The 18942-nt window shown below is 39.4% G+C and overlaps 1 protein-coding gene across 2 annotated transcripts in view; it reads left to right on the top strand.

Annotated features, from left to right (window-relative positions):
* prrt1 (proline-rich transmembrane protein 1) overlaps positions 1-13818 on the top strand; it is a 29180-nt gene extending 15362 nt beyond the window's left edge. For both annotated transcript variants that reach the window (XM_061742190.1, XM_061742189.1), the window contains 2 exons: positions 5928-6119; positions 7898-13818. In XM_061742190.1, coding sequence (XP_061598174.1) covers positions 5928-6119; positions 7898-8074 — 369 coding nt within the window. In that variant the 3' untranslated portion in view covers positions 8075-13818. The remainder of the gene's footprint in view (positions 1-5927; positions 6120-7897) is intronic.
* The last annotated feature ends 5124 nt before the right edge of the window (positions 13819-18942 follow it).

The raw sequence follows: 18942 nt of genomic DNA, 5'->3' as shown, positions 1-18942 counted from the left end.
GAAGTTAAATTTCAAGTTAAAAAAATATTGATTCAACGATTTTTTTTTTTTTTTTTTTTAACACAGTGGCAGGTCATTGCGACCCGAGGACAACAGGAGGGTTAACCCAGATTGGAAGTTGGTTCCATAGTAATGGTTCCTGGTAGCAGAAGGCCCGTCCTCCAAATCTACATTTTTCTAGGAGCTACGAGTAAACCTGCACACTGAGAACGGAGAGCTCTGTTAGGAACATACGGTACTATCAGGTCTTGCAAATATTGCAGAGCAAGGCCATTTGGACTTTATTAAGCAAGTAATGAAAGTAATATCAATGGTAATCTTCTCAACGTCCCAGGATGTTGCTGCAGGAGAAAATGCATCTGCCTCTGTGAAGGTCACAGTGAAGGCTAAACAGGCATCCAGTGGTGAAAGATATGGTCCAGGGGCCTCATCTATAAAGCTTGCTTGGGCACAAAAAGGGCCTGAAAGATGCGCAAGCCAGCTTCTACGCAAAGGCTGGGATCTAAAAAGAAAAAACGAACCGAAAAATCTGCGTATCCCTACGGCAACCCCGACCCTCCCGTAGGAACTTACTTAAGACACGGGGAACTGGCGACGCAGGCTGTGAGGTGGTGAAATGAAGCCAGATTCATGTCATACTCTTAATAATGTCATCACATATCACAACATATATCAGACTTATAATATAATAGCGCTGATCCTGTCCCTCTGTGTTTGAACCTCAGCGTCAGTCAGGACTCTAGTGCTGCTGCAGCCGCGGTGCAGGACACGCCGGGAACCTCCTCTTCAACCACCGCTTTAGGCCAGAACAAATGAGGGGCTCCGTAGAGCGTTTAGGGGCTCTACGGAGCCCCTAAAGGGACACAGATTTTTTTTTTTTTTATATATATGGAGTTTTACGCGCGCGTGAAACCTTTTACGTGCGGGTGTAAGCCTAAATTATGGTTCTGCGTTAAAACGACGCAGAGCCTACGGCGTAGGGTACGCGGTGACGCGCACCTACGCCGTAGGCTCTGCGTTGGTGACGCATAAATCAGCCCTGAGCAGCTCTGAGGGGAGGGGGGAGCGGGGGGTGAAGCGGGGTTGCCGGGCTGTTCTCGCATCGCTTTCGCACAGGGTGTCTTGATGATTTGCAATTACAGGCTGAGCCTACCGTTAGTTTTTAAAATGTAAAAAGTGGGGGGGACAAAAACATGTATATATATATACATGTCTTTTTTGAAAAGACGGGGGGACATGTCCCCCCTGTTGCGCCGGGGCACTCACAGCGTTTAGCGCAGCAACGGCGTGCTGCCACTCTCTCGCTTTATTTTATACTATTTATATACTTTTTCTACTTTTACTGTGACCACCAAATAATGTCGTTTTCCTGTCCTCCACCTCATCCTCAACATTTCGATCTCTGATCTCAGTGAAATTCAGTGGCACGGTGGCTCGACACGTCTCATTCATTCTGACGCCAAACGGGCTGCAGGAAGCCACTGTGCATGCTCAGCAGGCTCATTCATATGCAAATACTACTTTGCATTATCCTTTTAAGATAAAAAGTGGGCGTGTAGAGGGCGGGACATGAGGAGGATTCAGCTGCGCAACCTTCCAGCTGGACTGTGATTTATAAAGAGAACATTGCGTACAGGTGTGTGTGCACATGGTTTTATAGATCCAGATTTTTTTTTGCGCCCGCCTTTTTCGGCTTTTGGGTGTACGTGCACTTTTAGTATGAATCCTACGCACTCCATTTTAAATGAGGCCCGTGGAGGACAGGAGGCTCGGCCTCAGTCGCAGGTCATGAATCCGCTAAAAAGATATAGACCCAAAACCACAGCTTGGTAACTGATGAAAAAAAGATTGGACTATTCTTAAATGGCCTCTATGAAAAATGCAGCATGGAGAAGACACCCGTCGAGCCTGGAACGGCTCAGCAGCTCGTTCAGGGAGAGTGGAACAACATGTACTTGCTGTCACAGGCAAAAGTCTCATTTAGCGCTACACACAGCACTTGTTGGTTAGGGTTTGATTTATTTTATGATGTCAAATATTCACTTGAATCAAAAATATAAAGAGAAATGTTGGATACCATTCACTTTTGTCAGTTTCAGGTTATTTCAGATAGAAATAACATGAAATTATCTTTTCTCTTTTAATTATTTTTTTTAAAAAAGGCTTATGTTTTTTGTTTTTTTAAGTATCTTTTTTTATTCATTTTTTTCATGGAAAAGGCAACAACAATTTTGTCATATTCATATTTTTCCAGCCTGTACTTTGAACTTCACAGGTTAACTTTTATCCTTTTCAGTAACTAAACCTCAAGGTTTAACTTCTTCATCTATACATAAACTCTACATCTTTATTTTTTTTTTCAAAGAACAAAAAGATTTAGAACAAAGAGATTTAGCTTTTAGGGACTTTTTTTTTCTTATTTTTCTTTTATTAAAACTTCCAAGTCAAACCATATGTGCTGCATTGGCAGACTTGGAACTCTATTTTAAACCAGAACAACAGAAGTAGAGTAATTTGAGAGGGGTACATTTAAACCTCTAGAAATATGCAGCCTTGCATGTTTTTTGTTTTGCATTTTTTAAACTATATGTATGTTTCCTTAAAAACTATAAATGCTTTAGCCTCATAAAATGTAAAAATGGCACAAAAAAGTAATTGTGAAAGTAAAAGTATTTGTGGTTATCTCATGAAACAATCTTAGCTTTGAACACATTTCTGAGTAGGCTGTTGAATAATTTCAGCTCCTTCTGATAAGGCTTTACAATCCCCAGTTCATGGGATGATGATCTGAACTACTTAAGCCATCAGTATCTGGGAGACAAGAAAAAAAGATGAATGCATTTAAAGATGCTGTAAGCAATTATTCCTTCTGATGCGTCCTCGCATCTCTCAGCTAATGATAATTATAGTCGGTAGATGTGAACAGTACAAGAGACAGACACGTCTCCACTCAGCAGGTGGTTTGTAATAACTGAATGTGAATCTGGGGAAATTGTCCACTCGGCTTGGGAGTGCAGTTTCAGTTTGCACTGTGATTAAGTTTCCTCTGATTTTACATGAATACCAGACTGTCAAAAGTCTTCTACATAAATGAGACTTCTGTCAAAAAATGTAACCCTTGTGCTGTCTTCTTGTCAAGGAAGGAGGAAGAGAAGAAGGGAGGAAAGAAGGAAGGAAGGAAGGAAGGAAGAATGAAAAGAAGGAAGGAAGGGAGAAAAGAAGGAAGGAAGGAAGGAAGGAAGGAAGGAAGGGAGAAAAGAAGGAAGGAAGCAAGGAAGGAAGGAAAGAAGGAAGGGAGAAAACAAGGAAAGAAGGAAGGAAGGGAGAAAAGAGGAAGGGAAGAAGGAAGGAGAGAGCAGGTGGAAGGAAGGAAGGAAGGAAGGGAGGGAGGAAGGAAGGAATGAATGAATGAATGAATGAATGAATGAATGAAAAGATTTATTGGTCACCACCAAGCATGTACACTTAGGTCACGACCAAAGGGGCAGGGCTGAAGCCTCGGCTTATGAATGCCCCCCCTTCTTACATATAAATATAAATGAATACAACAAATGAATAATAGCTAACGACAACAAAAAACATATGCATATTTACATGCATACCTAACTACTTACGTACTAACATACGTACCTACACATCTATCCATACATGTACATACATATATACGAGCACATTACATATCCACATACATATGTACACTACACCTGCTTACAATACACTTACATACATGCATGTATCTGCACACACACATGTTAAAAAAAAAAAAAAGGATTATTTAAATTATTATAAAAATGATACTCAATATACCCATCCTTTTGTTTCCTTTCTTTATGCCATCATTCCATTACCCGGGAACAAGTCTGTACTTATCCATCATCATGTCTTTATACCTTTTTTTTTAAATTCAACACATTTTTGCTATATTTTAATTCTTCTGGCAATGCGTTCCATAACCTCACGCCACAAACAGAAATGCACCTACTTTTCAAAGCTGTATTCCAGATTGGTTGTTTCCAATTGAATTGGCCTCTGAGGGCATAACCGCCCTCTCTCTCTCTGAACATGGTTTGTATGTTGGGAGGAAGTAGATTTTTTCTGGCTTTAAACATAAACAAAGCTGTTTTCTGATCTACCAGGTCCATGAATTTGAGTGCTTTTGACTTGATAAATAATAAATTGGTGTGATCATAAAAACCAACATTATTCACCATTCGTATTGCTCTTTTCTGTATTGTGCAAACTGTCTGTAGTGTGGTCTTGCAAGCATTACCCCAGATTTCAACACAGGAAGGAAGGAAGGAAGGAAGGAAGGAAGGAAGGAAGGAAGGAAGGAAGGAAGGAAGGAAGGAAGGAAGGAAGGAAGGAAGGAAGGAAGGAAGGAAGGAAGGAAGGAAGGAAGGAAGGAAGGAAGGAAGGAAGGAAGGAAGGAAGGAAGGAAGGAAGGAAGGAAGGAAGGAAGGAAGGAAGGAAGGAAGGAAGGAAGGAAGGAAGGAAGGAAGGAAGGAAGGAAGGAAGGAAGGAAGGGAGGGAGGGAGGGAGGGAGGGAGGGAGGGAGGGAGGGAGGGAGGGAGGGAGGGAGGGAGGGAGGGAGGGAGGGAGGGAGGGAGGGAGGGAGGGAGGGAGGGAGGAAGGAAGGAAGGAAGGAAGGAAGGAAGGAAGGAAGGAAGGAAGGAAGGAAGGAAGGAAGGAAGGAAGGAAGGAAGGAAGGAAGGAAGGAAGGAAGGAAGGAAGGAAGGAAGGAAGGAAGGAAGGAAGAAGGAAGGAGAGAGCAGGAGGAAGGAAGGAAGGAAGGGAGAAAACAAGGGAAAAAGGGAGAAAACAAGGGAAAAAGGGAGAAAACAAGGGAAAAAGGAAGGAAGGAAGGGAGAAAACAAGGGAAAAAGGAAGGAAGGAAGGGAGAAAAGAGGAAGGGAAGAAGGAAGGAGAGAGCAGGAGGAAGAGAAGGAAGGAAGGAAGGAAGGAAGGAAGGAAGGAAGGAAGGAAGGAAGGAAGGAAGGAAGGAAGGAAGGAAGAAAAGAAGGAAGGAAGAAAAGAAGGGAAGAAGGAAGGAGAGAGCAGGAGGAAGGAAGGAAGGAAGGAAGGAAGGAAGGAAGGAAGGAAGGAAGGAAGGAAGGAAGGAAGGAAGGAAGGAAGGAAGGAAGGAAGGAAGGAAGGAAGGAAGGAAGGAAGGAAGGAAGGAAGGAAGGAAGGGAAAAAGGAAGGAAGGAAGGAAGGGAGAAGGAAGGGAGAAAAGAGGAAGGGAAGAAGGAAGGAGAGAGCAGGAGGAAGAGAAGAAGGAAGGAAGGAAGGATGGGAGAAAACAAGGAAAGAAGGAAGGAAGGGAGAAAAGAGGAAGGGAAGAAGTAAGGAGAGAGCAGGAGGAAAGAAGGAAGGAAGGGAAAAAAGAGGAAGGGAAGAAGGAAGGATAGAGCAGGAGGAAAGACGGAAGGGAAAAAAGAAGGAAGGAATGAAGGAAGGGAGAAAAGAGGAAGGGAAGAAGGAAGGAGAGAGCAGGAGGAAAGACGGAAGGGAAAAAAGAAGGAAGAAAGGAAGGAAGGGAGAAAAGAGGAAGGGAGAAGTAATGAGAGAGCAGGAGGAAAGAAGGAAGGAAGGGAGAAAAGAGGAAGGGAGAAGGAAGGATAGAGCAAGAGGAAAGAAGGAAGGAAGGGAGAAAAGAGGGAGGGAGGAAGTAAGGAGAGAGCAGGAGGAAAGAAGGAAGGAAGGGAGAAGGAAGGAGAGAGCAGGAGGAAAGAAGGAACAGGAGAATTAGGTCATTTTGACCCGAAGACACTACAAGGGTTAAATGCAACTTTTTTTTAAATTATTTTAGCCTTCTCTCCAAAGGCACTAATCCCAGAAGGCTCTGCTGCCTCACTGCTCATCTCCTTCGCTCTTCCATTCCTGCATCTCCTCGAGGGAAAGTGCTTTGTGTCTCCTTGTTTCCTCAGGGCCAGCCCTACATGTCAGCTGGAGGAACTCACCCGGGAATCCCACCTGGCCAAATCCACCCCATGCAAATGCCCCCCAGCATCACCCTGATGGACCGCCGACCGCCACACGACTACCTGCCCATCGCCGTGCTCACCACCGTCTGCTGCTTCTGGCCCACGGGCATCATCGCAATCATCAAAGCAGTGCAGGTTAGAATCACACATTTCAAAATTATCACCAGTATTATTGTCAGTATTTGTTCTTCTCATTTTAATGTATTGCATTATAAAAGAAAAAAGGTGAGAAAATGTGGCTAGTTCGGCTTTCGCATTGCAGCCACGAGCAAAAACTTTGACAGCCACCTTCTGTTGAGAGTATGAACCTCAGTTTGTTTGCTCCAAAGCAGTTAACAGATGCATGACTGGTCCTATAAATGTAATCCAGAAATGATCAAAGTCTAGATACACCTTCTATTGTAAAACTAATGTTTAGACCAGGGGTCGGCAACCCAAAATGTAGAAAGATCCATATTGGACCAAAAACACAAAAAACAAACATGTCTGGAGCCGCAAAAAATTAAAAGTCTTGTATAAGCCTTAGAATGAAGGCAACACATGCTGCATGCATCTATATTAGTTATAACTGGGGGGAGATTTTTTTTTAATTATGCACTTCGAGAAAAAAGTCGAAATGTCGAGAAAAAGTCGAAATGTCGAGAAAAAGGCGAAATGTCGAGAAAAAAGTCGAAATTTTGAGAAAAAGGCGAAATGTCGAGAAAAAAGTCGAAATTTTGAGAAAAAAGGCGAAATTTTGAGGAAAAAGTTGAAATGTTGAGAAAAAGTCGAAATGTTGAGAAAAAAGCGAAATGTCGAGAAAAAAGTCGAAATTTTGAGAAAAAAGGCGAAATTTTGAGGAAAAAGTCGAAATGTTGAGAAAAAGTCGAAATGTTGAGAAAAAAGTCAAAATTTTGAGAAAGAGTCGAAATGTCGAGAAAAAGTCAAAATTTTGAGAAAAAAGTCGAAATGTTGAGAAAAAAGTCGAAATGTTGAGAAAAAAGTCGAAATGTTGAGAAAAAGTCGAAATGTTGAGAAAAAAGTCGAAATTTTGAGAAAAAAGTTGAAATGTCGAGAAAAAGTCAAAATTTTGAGAAAAAAGTCAAAATTTTGAGAAAAAAGTCAAAATTTTGAGAAAAAATTCAAAATGTCTAGATTAAAAAGCAAAGGAAAAAGAAAAAAGAGAAAAAAAGGAGAAAAAAAAGGAAAAAAAAATACTCCAGGAGCCACTAGGGCGGCGCTAAAGAGCAGCATGCGGCCCTAGAGCCGCGGGTTGCCGATCCCTGGTTTAGATGCATTCAATCAACTGACTAGTGCTGGATATGAAAACAGTGCTGAAATTGAATAATAGCATGAATTTTTAAAGTTTTTGGGAAAAGGAAATAAGACAGAGCTTTTAAATGGTGCATAATCAGGAATCTGCAGAGTGACTGAATGAATCTGTGTCTGGATCTAGATCAGACCTGTAAAATATCATTCTTCTTGTCCCTGATGCATTTAAAGCAGCAGATAAGATACAGGTTAAAGGTGTTTAGACAAGCCAAGGCCTAGTCTGGTGGCTCTCACACTCCATGATGGCTGTTGTTTATCTGCACGATGCCAGACTGCGTTGACCAACATGCACTCAACCGACCACATTACATAACTGCACGATTGTCAGTGCATCGGGACAGAATGGATTTTGTCCTCTGGGCCTCCTCATCTGGCTGTGAGTTGAGCGGAGCTGACAAGGCATGGCTGCACCGGTCTGAGCCGTGTAAGCTGTGCTAGCGCGTTATTGTTGTGTAGGGTGTCCTCTTTCTGCACATGCAGCCTGTGCTGCAGTGAAATCGATTCATAGATGGTGTCACCGGCTCTCTCTCCTGCTCCCACTCATGCATCTTTCTTGTTATGCAACATTTATTATCCTGTCTCCTCTTTTTCCCATCACTCAGGTGCGTACGGCGATAGCCAGAGGGGACATGGTGACGGCGGAAATAGCCTCCCGCGAGGCACGCAACTTCTCCTTCATCAGCCTAGCTGTTGGAATCGCCTCCATTGTGCTGTGCACCATCCTCACCGTGGTCGTCATCATCGCCTCTCAGCACCACGATGACGACTGGGAGCCATAACTCCTCCTGATGGGGGGAAAAAAAGATATATTAAAATGGCCAATCCTGGTACTCGTGAGCCCCTGTCCAGCGTGTCTTAGATGCTGCCCTGCTTCAGCACACCGTGATGCAAACAGCTGTGTCACCAACAGAGTTGTGCAGACCTTGAGGACAAGCTGATGATGACCATTAAATTGAATAAGGTGTGTGGAAGCAGGGAAACATCTAAAACGTGCTGGAAATTGCTCTTGGGGACAGGATTGACCAGCCCTGGTCTAGATTAATACTCTCAAGCATTTGGTGGAGGGAATAGGAAAACGCACTGTTTCCGCTTGTGTGCAGACACACACACACACACACACACACACACACACACACACACACACACACACACACGGCTCAGACCTAACCTACTTCCCTCAAACACTTACTTACAAGTAGAAGCAGGCAATCACAGCTTTTTCAAATGCTAAACAGACAGCAGTTGTCTGATGGGTCTATTATTGCTGCTAGGACAGTGATTATTTAATATTCACACAAAAATATGAGCTAAAGGAGAGAAACAAAACACATTTCATTTACAATTAATTTGGTCAGATTCTGTGCAATTCAGTATTAATTTAAACAGAATCTATTGAATACACCCTTGTGATACTAAACATTCATAAGGGAATATTTCGTTTAGTTAAACGCACATTTTTGTCCTAAAAAGTACAAGTGTGCATGTTTTTTTTTTTTTCAGTGAAACATGAAATGTGCCATGGTGAAACAGCGTTACTTTACAGAGGGGTATCTTTTCTCAGAGAATGGTTAGTGTTTGGATGGAACAATCAATATACATTTGTGACACGCCAAATGGAGACTGGACTGAGTTTCTGACGTCATCCAGATGAGTATTTATTTGAGATCAATTATTTGTGTGTTACATGCACATCTCAGCAGTATTAAATTACACATATTTTATGAATTATATATTTGTCATCTTATTTATTATTTATGAATTTGTTCAATATGTACCCTTTTTTTACCTTGTCTGCTGTAATTAATAGCGATTTGTTGCAGCTATTTGAGATGTTGAATTGGCTTAAGATTTTTGATTTAGAATTATCATACTGCATTTTATAGCAACCAGATTAGCTAATGCAGCGGCTTATAGATCTTACTGTGCATGATGAATATAAATCTGGGCTGATGAGATTTTAGTGATTAAGTAGCTTGTCTGCTAGCAGTCAATGGAAATATTTCCTAAAATTTCAATGAATGTGCGCTGCAGTATTTTCCAACATGTCAAATAAGCTTCTGGACAACGAAAAGAGGCTATTTAGATGCTCTTTTGCAAGTATTTTAGAAGTGTATAAGCCTTTTTTGTGTTGCACATGTCATGCTATTTACTCTCTCGGACACTGTTATTAGTGCAACATTAGACTCGTGAGGTGAGGCCACATAACCTTGCATGTCATCCTAAATTTGGTTCCATTTCTTTTAAATATTAAGGCTAGAGTAGGTTGTCTGGTTTCCATAATGTAGCTCTGGACAGCGTCTGTGCTGTCGCTGTATGAACTATTCCAGTGTGTGAGATTTCAGGGGTTATGAAATGAATGTTTCCAGTTGGAGAGGGAAAATATGAACGCCTATACTATTGTAGCACTTTCCAATCAGTGAAAACTTCATCCCCTGGTCGTTCCTTATCTTTCTCCTGTCCACACACGTTATTGGACCTATCAACATATCTAATCTGCTTCCCTTTTTTTCTGTCAGTCCGTTTGATGAAGGTATTAAAAAGAGAGAGAGAAATATATAAGAAAATATTTTTAAATATATGAAAGTAATGTTTATTGATAGTAATCACAAAGAGAGACAATATAAGCAAAGTTTATGCCATGGATTGTTATTAAGATTATTGTTATTACTGCTTATGTGTTATATTTAATACAAAGAAACACTTGGGCCTATTTATCAATTAGGAACAAGGACTTACTCGTATTATTGTTAATATTTTAGCTCTTATTCAAAATCATTCAGAATAGATTTTCTTTGTAAGAAACACTCAAAATCCCTTTCAGCAGTCACGTGTATTTAGTAAAAACAACCACCGCTAATAACTGACTAATTCCTGCATTGCCTTGACGAGCAATCTTGTGGATTGTTAAGGGAATGATTGAACTCAGAACACGATGAGGATTGTTATTCAAGAATTTGGATCGCTTTTTTTCTGAAAGCAATTTTTAGACATTTTTGGAAATACTTTCACTAGAAACTGCAGATTAAAGCCCCTGTCCTATCTGAACAACAACACTTGTATGACATTCACACGCTCCTATAGCAGTCATGTTTCCCAAGGTCGTTCAGACTTCAAAACACTCATCTGTATTTAAATTAGAACCTTGACAAGAATGACGTGCCTTATTTTAATGCCTAAAGTTATATTTACGCCTGTGAAACAGACTATTGCTTTAACATTCCAGCCACTGGAAATAAATAACAGTTACTGGTCAAATAATGGATCTATTTGAATTGCGACCAGTGTTCCCAATTAAATTACCAATACCATGTCACAAAATTGAATATTTGACAAAATGACATGCATGGTGGCATTTTGCACCATTTAAAGGAGCTTGAGGCAGGATTTATGAAAAAAAATTCGTAAATGTTTTAATTTTTCTAGTAATAAGGTCAGATGAAGCGTTCCAAACCAAAAAGAATGAGCCCTCTACCGTATTTCTCCGTTGCCTTGAACAGGCTGTGTGCTGCAAAATGTGCTGCAGTGCTGGGGCCGAGTTTCCGGCGCTGTCCTGCGGATGTGACGTCACATGCCGGCTTCACTGTTGGCTGCAGTACCCCCGACGGCCGTCGTGGCGAATGGTGGCGCTAGAGAGTCTCATTTCTTAAAAGGAGCCTCATGCTCCTTTAATAAACCTTTCTAAATCAATAAAATACTTAGGCTAATTTTATCAATCCTGTTTTTTGCACATATATATAATGGATGTTGTGATTAACATGGAAACCAGGCATACTAAAGTGGATTTAAATGGAATGGCCTTGAAACTGCAAGATAAACCAACTGACTCTAACTTACAACTGAAACCTATCAACAATTCAGAAGCCAAGCTAGATAATAAAAATGCAGGCAATGCAAATGGTAACTTTTTTTTATTCAAAGAAAATTAACAGCCACTTTTAAGTTATTTCTTCCAGGTGAAAATATAAACAACTCTCTCACAATTCAAGTGCTCAGATCTCAGAAGCTTTTCCTTTTCTGAAACTGCAAATACAACCAAGGATAGCTCATATCCTTTTACAGCAACAACAGCAACTTGACAAACCAAAGACACACATTTTAACCCCTATCTAAGTTGTTGGAGGTCAAATTAGAAGGTGTTCATTGTACTTTTGTAAAATTGGAAGCAATTAATGTGGATTTTAATGGAAAGCACTTTGGTCACCCTGTGTGTTGTAAAGGGCTTTATAAATAAACATTGATTGATTGATTGACATAAACACATTTAGCTCAAAGGCTGATAGCATTACCTGCTTAGCACTTCTAAATTAGTTTTTAACACAGTATCTCTGTACATCTTTTTTTCCGTTTGTTTAAAGAGAGACTTAACATTAATTGGCAAGCTCTCAAGGAGTTAGCAACTGTATTTTATTTTATTTTATTTTATTTTCGAGTTTACTGCATTGCTCTTGCTAAATCAACCGCTACAGGACTGTCTCAGAAAATTAGAATATTGTGATAAAGTCCTTTATTTCCTGTAATGCAAAAATGTCATACATTCTGGATTCATTACAAATCAACTGAAATATTGCAAGCCTTTTATTATTTTAATATTGCTGATTATGGCTTAAAGTTTAAGATTAAGATTCCCCAGTGGCGTCAATTCAGTCAAAGCTAAGGTATGGCAAGGTTACGAGTCACATAACTTAACTAGAGTATCAATCAACACATCCAGCAAATACTCATCACAGAGGTCTGCTATGTAGCTGATCTGTGTGGTCAAGAAAATTGGAACTTTTTCAAATGCAGTCTCGCTCACTGCAAAAACTAAAAAAAAAAGGAATATTTGTCTTATTTCTAGTTAAAATGTCTAATTTTTAGTCAAAAAATCTCATTACACTTAAAACAAGAGTCATCACCAGAAAAATTACTTGTTATTTTACCATTTTCACCTGTTTCAAGTAAATTTTCACTTGAAATAAGTAGAAAAATCTGCCAGTGGGACAAGATTTATCTTCTCATTATAAGCAAAAAAATCTTGTTCCACTGGCAGATTTTTCCACTTATAGTGAAACAGGTGAAAATGGTTGTTTTTGAGTCTTGTCTTTAATTAAATGAGATTTTTTTTTACTAAAAATTAGACATTATAACTAGAAATAAGATAAATATTCTTGTTAAGATTTTCAGTTTTTGCAGTGTATAATAACTAGTGAAATCGATCATGTTGTTCTGATTTATATTTGTAGTTATTCTATATGTATTAAGTAATAGAATAGTCAATACAAATAGACACAGAGTTATTCCATAAATGTATTAAAAAAACAAACATTTACATTTTCCCTTGAAGCCAAGGTGTGGCGGCTGCCGTACCTTGCCATACTGAATTGACGCCCCTGAGATTCCCAGAATATTCAAATTTTTTGAGATAAGATATTTGAGTTTTCTTAAGCTGTAATTGCAATACAGAAAATCACAATATTCAAATTTTCTGAGACAGTCCTGTATTTATTTCTGCTAGAAGCCCAAATAAAGTATATTTCTGAACATGTCAAACTTAACCTGACATTTTTCACTGTCCAGCCTCTTTATTAGTTGCACCTGCTGAAGTGGCTGGTGAGTGTATATCACTTTAACTTTAAATTACAGTCGTAAAGTTGAATCATTTTCCTTGCTTCCCTTTTTGATAAATATAGCCCATGTGGGGGGACAGACCGTGACATTCAGTGTTCTGAAGTGTAAATGAAGCTCAGTGCTGTTTGGTGTTAATATTGTGCAGATGTCTCTGGCGGTGAGTGTGTATCTACTGAATATAGAGACTTCTGTCGTGTGGCACTAGGCTCTGATAACTGCAGCTGTTTGCTCTACAGCTGAGAGACGATGCCTCCTCTCTTCTTGTTATTTTTGAGGTCGTTTTCCAGCTTGTAAATGTGACGGGTTTGCTTGAAACTGACAAGACTTAACCTGTGTACATGTGGGGTTTATTAGTCTCTTTCTGTTTCTTGGCTTGTGCACATGCATTGGTTGTTTCTGACTTCAGTTGTTTTGACTAATGAATAAAAGAATAACTCTGGGTTGTGGACGAAACGTCGGCGAAGGCGCCGTCTCGTTTCCTTGTGTGTTTTTCACCTCTTCATCCTCTCGGTCTCTATGGCATCTCCTCTCTCCCTCATCACCGAGCTGCTATTTATAGTTGCCCCGCTTTTCTCTCTCCCCTACCCTTTCTCTTTCTGTCAGAACATGATCCAGAGAAGCTCTCGCAATCTTGCTTTTAATCACTGCAGGTCTTGTGGGTATTTTGTTCTGCAGCTAATCATTTTTTTATTATATATTTTCTTTTGCACCATAAAAAATAATTCTAACTTATGAAACTATGCTGAAGCAACATGAAATCACACCATGAGTCACTCTCTTTCTTCATTTTTAGTTTGTTTTATCACTCTCCAAAATGAATCTTTGAACAACAGATGGCGTACAATCCTTTTTGTGTACATTAAAATCAGGGGGATGATTGTCATGACGTTGCATTGATCTCTCCATTAACTCTCTGGGTGATATCTTTTGGATGGATTCCAATGTCATTTGGCACAGACAGACATGTTCCTCACAGGAACATTTGGGAATCTTTCTATCCAGTGCCTTCATCAGACATTTACAAATATGTGGAGAATTAATTACATTTCCCTGGGGCAAATTTTAACAGCACCTCATGCAGTACTGGAGTTGAGGGGGGATGAGGGGGGATGAGGGGGGATGGCATCCCCCCTGAAATAAAAACGGTCCAAATCATCCCCCTGTAAAACTGCCATCCCTCCTTTCCATCCCTTATGTCATTTCATCAATGAATGTGGTTTTACTGCTATTTCAACATTTAGAGTCATCACCAGAAAAATAACACCAGAAAAATAACTTATTTGACAATTTTCACCTGTTTCAAGTAGATTTTCACTTGAAATAAGTAGGAAAATCTGCCAGTGGGACAAGATTTATCTTCTCATTACAAGCAAAAAATATCTTGTTCCACTGGCAGATTTTTCTACTTATTTCAAGTGAAAATCTACTTGAAACAGGTGAAAATTGTTGTTTTTTCCAGTGATGAGTCTTGTTTTAAGTGTAATAAGATTTGTTTTACTAAAATGAGACATTTTAACTAGAAATAAGACAAATATTCTTATCTTGAGTTTTTGCAGTGATCCATGTTACTTATCCTGTGAAGGACAGAGTCATATTGATAAGTTCAGAAAAGTGTTTTTTATTGTTGTGTTTTGATGTATTTGATGTAAGCCCAGTGGATATTTAAAGCTTACAGAAGGCTGCATTTAACTGCTGCTATGTCATTCCTGCAGTATTTCTGCAGGGGTTTTGGTCACTGCTATTATTTGTAATATATTATATTATTTGTAATCAGCACAAATTATCTGTCCCCATATGATAAAATCCACCATCCCCCCTGATTTTTTTTTTACAACTCGAGTACTGCATGACAGTATACTGATTTGTTGTCACTTCTTTTGTCCAAACCAAAGATTTTATAAAACTCCAACATAGGTCTCTCCCAACTGGACATTTCAGCAAAATATTTTTGTCACAGGTTGTAATCTACTCTGTAATCTTTTGATTAGGCGGTCTCCCAAACGTCTCTAACCCACCGTGGTTGTTGAGTTTGGTTTCAAACCTGCTGTGTAGTTTGTTTTTGGCCATATGGGGGCAGCACAAGTGTTACTTCTCTTCCAAGTTTTCTGTGTAACATTCAGAAATCCCTTATAACTAATTAGAATAGCAATGATATTATTCTATTTTCATTTAACCTTCATTTAATCATGCGAGTCAATGGAGGCCCAAATTCTCCTTTGCAATGACGACCTGGCCGAGAGGAACATGTAAGACAACAGGGGACATAAAAGATGAAGAAACAATGTTACAACATATCAAAAGAAAATTCTGTTCACAGTAAATACAGTAAAAGCATGTCCGAAAACAAACTATTTTACATATATCAAAGGACTATTGTATGTATATATTTATTTTTCAAATGACACATTTCTGCTTCCTAAGTACGTGTAAACTTACAATTAATTTGAGAGAGGAATAAGAGCAAAGTACAAATGACTCCAGTTAGTTATTTTGTCTCAGAATCAATGTCCTATACAGGACTGTCTCAGAAAATTAGAATATTGTGATAAAGTTCTTTATTTTCTGTAATGCAATTTAAAAAAAACAGAAATGTCATACATTCTGGATTCATTATAAATCAACTGAAATATTGCAAGCCTTTTATTATTTTAATATTGCTGATTATGGCTTACAGTTTAAGATTAAGATTCCCAGAATATTCTAATTTTTCGAGATAGGATATTTGAGTTTTCTTAAGCTGTAAGCCATGATCAGCAATATTAAAATAATAAAAGGCTTGCAATATTTCAGTTGATTTGTAATGAATCCAGAATGTATGACATTTTTGCAATACAGAAAATAAAGGACTTTATCACAATATTAAAATTTTCTGAGACAGTCCTGTAATGTAAATAGGAATTTGTAATGGCGTTATTTTTGTGAATTAACGAGTCACATTTAACTAATTTTAAGTGAACTTCAGTCGGCGTCTTGATTGGACGTCCTGGCATCAGCCAGATCACCGGCTGACGCAATTTACACCAAACTCCCGACAGTCGTGTTAACGGATGCAGTAGCAGGTTATTCCTTTACAGTTTCATCAATAAGCTGACCCACCATCATTTTTATTTCAAACTGCATTTAATTTAAATCATGTGGCCCATTCTGACTCCAAAACAGATGTCCCACAAAATCCCTCAAGAAATCAATGTTTTCATTTTATTTAAATTTTTGTATCTTGTTTAAGTGATTTCTGTGCAGGCCTAACAGACGGATGTGGCAGGTTATCTATCTATTCATTAATTGAAGTGTTGCCTATGAAAAGCTTGGAAGACTAAAGAGCTTGGAATGAAAAGGGGGGCAGCTGAGCCAGCCAGAGTGTGCAGGATCACAGATGGCCGTTTAACCTCCCGAGGAGAGCACTGTCTCTGAGATCATTTAATTTGGCCACACGCTGCACGTCTCTCTGCTCCATCACACGGCCTCAGCTTCTCCTGGGTCTGCTGCGCTGTCAATGTCGCTGTGAGTGTTTGTGTCATCCTGCTGCACTCGCCAGCCTGCCGTCGCCGCCGCAGCATCAGGACCGATGGAGAGGCTGCCAATACGTCATATACGCCCAAAACCAGCTCATCATTCATGCCGGAGCTCTCTGGGATCATTACACAGTTAAATCAAGGTGATTTAACCATTGTGCTGTCTTCAGGTGGAGGGAGGGAAGGAAGGAAGGAAGGAAGGAAGGAAGGAAGGAAGGAAGGAAGGAAGGAAGGAAGGAAGGAAGGAAGGAAGGAAGGAAGGAAGGAAGGAAGGAAGGAAGGAAGGAAGGAAGGAAGGAAGGAAGGAAGGAAGGAAGGAAGGAAGGAAGGAAGGAAGGAAGGAAGGAAGGAAGGAAGGAAGGAAGGAAGGAAGGAAGGAAGGAAGGAAGGAAGGAAGGAAGGAAGGAAGGAAGGAAGGAAGGAAGGAAGGAAGGAAGGAAGGAAGGAAGGAAGGAAGGAAGGAAGGAAGGAAGGAAGGAAGGAAGGAAGGAAGGAAGGAAGGAAGGAAGACAAAAGGAAGGAAGGGAGAAAAGAAGGAAGGAAGGAAGGGAAAAAGAAGGAAGGAAGGAAAGAAGGGAGGAAGGGAAAAAAGAAGGAAGGAAGGAAAGAAGGGAGGAAGGGAAAAAAGAAGGAAGGAAGGAAAGAAGGAAGGGAGGAAAGAAGGAAGGAAGGAAAGGAGAAAATAAGGAAAGAATCTACGAGGGGAGAAAAGAAGGAAGGAAGGGAGAAGGAAGGAGAGAGCAGGAGGAAAGAAGGAACAGGAGAATTAGGTCATTTTGACCCAAAGACAGTACAAGGGTTAAAAAAAAAACAAAAAAAAGCTTTTTTTATTTTTCATTTTTAAAAAGCTATAGTATAAAAACATATTAGACTGTTATTCCTGCTGAATGAATGTATTTCTTTTGCTTTACTGTTGTAGTGAGTTGAGATGAAGATCACTACTTACAAAGGTCAGTTTAGTACAGATGTGTTCATTCCTGCAGGATCAGTTCATTCACACTTTTATGTTAATGGGAAGAGATTTATAGCGTAAGTTGCGCCAGTAAAGTCCAAAGGAAGGATAGGGCTTAATTTAAAGGACTTATTGACCTAACTGTAGCCTTGAAAACATGCTGCAGACACAGGAGTGTTCATGTATGATTAAATCTTTATCTGAAAAGTTGCAGCTTTCAAATGAAGGTAGTATAATATCCCCTATGGCAGGGGTCGGCAACCCAAAATGTTGAAAGAGCAAAAACACAAAAAACAAATACGTCTGGAGCCGCAAAAAATGAAAAGTCTTGCATAAGCCTTAGAATGAAGACAAAACATGCTGCATGTATCTATATTAGTTATAACTGGGGGGAGATTTTTTTTTTCATTATATCGAAATGTCGAGAAAAAAGTCGAAATGGCGAGAAAAAAGTAAAAATTTTGAGAAAAAAGTAAAAATGTCAAGTAAATAGTCAAAATTTCGTGAAAAAGTCCAAATGTTGAGAAAAAAATTTAAATGTTGAGGAAAAAGTAAAAATTTCGAGAAAAAAGTCGAAATGTTGAGAAAAAAGTCGAAATGTCAAGAAAAAAGTAAAAATCTCGAGAAAAAAGTTGAAATGTCCAGATTAAAAAGGAAAGGAAAGGAAAGAGGAAGAAAAAAAGGAAAAGACGAAAAAAAGAAGAAAAAAAGAGAAAAAAGCACAAAAAAAAAGAAGAAAAAAAGAAAAAAAAAAGGAAGAAAAAAAGGTCAAACATTTTTTAAAAAGCTCCAGGAGCCACTAGGGCGGCGCTAAAGAGCAGCATGCGGCTCTAGAGCTGCGGGTTGCCGACCCCCTGCCCTATGGTGAAAATACTGTGGTAAACCACAAGAAAAAGTACCTTAAAATACGTCTGAGCAGATATGTTTTCACCTCTGCCTTCATTTCAACCCCTGTACACTATCAACTTGTACTACAAATACGGTTGATATACAGTACATTTATTTGTACACATAATTTAAACAGCACAGAGGTGTAACTCCTGTTGCAACCGTCATGTATAATAGAATACAAATATTGTCTTACAGTAACCCAACAAATCTGTGTTCTCAGCTGACAACATTCAACAAAGTGCAAATAAACAGACATGCAGGTGATGCAAACACAGCCGGCGTGAGAACAGCGGTCCACAGGATGGAGACGGCACTCAAAACAAGGAAATAGACACCGCAAAGCCTGAAATGTAGTCCTTTGGTGAATCAAAATTTCCTTTAAGTCCTTTTTTTCAGTGAAGATATTATTTTTGAGTCCGGCAGATGTTGATAAGAGTTAGAAATGATGGCTGTGATTGCACAAAGACAGATTCCGTAGGTCTTCATCTTAATAAAAAAACATAAAACTATGGCTAAAGTGGTTTCAAATTTCTTTGTCCGCAGCAATGGCTTCAAATAAACTGAAAAAAATGAAACCTGACACTGCTCCAAGCATTTAAGCAGGAGACACAGAAACAATCAGGCATGCTTATTTATTTTTTAATGCATTTTGTCTTTGCCCCATTTTCATGAATAGCTCTTGCAC

Source organism: Cololabis saira, chromosome 15 (genome assembly GCF_033807715.1).
Source record: "Cololabis saira isolate AMF1-May2022 chromosome 15, fColSai1.1, whole genome shotgun sequence".
NCBI lineage: Eukaryota > Metazoa > Chordata > Actinopteri > Beloniformes > Belonidae > Cololabis > Cololabis saira.
Note: the sequence above shows the minus strand (reverse complement) of the source record. Positions and strands in the feature narration are given on the sequence as shown.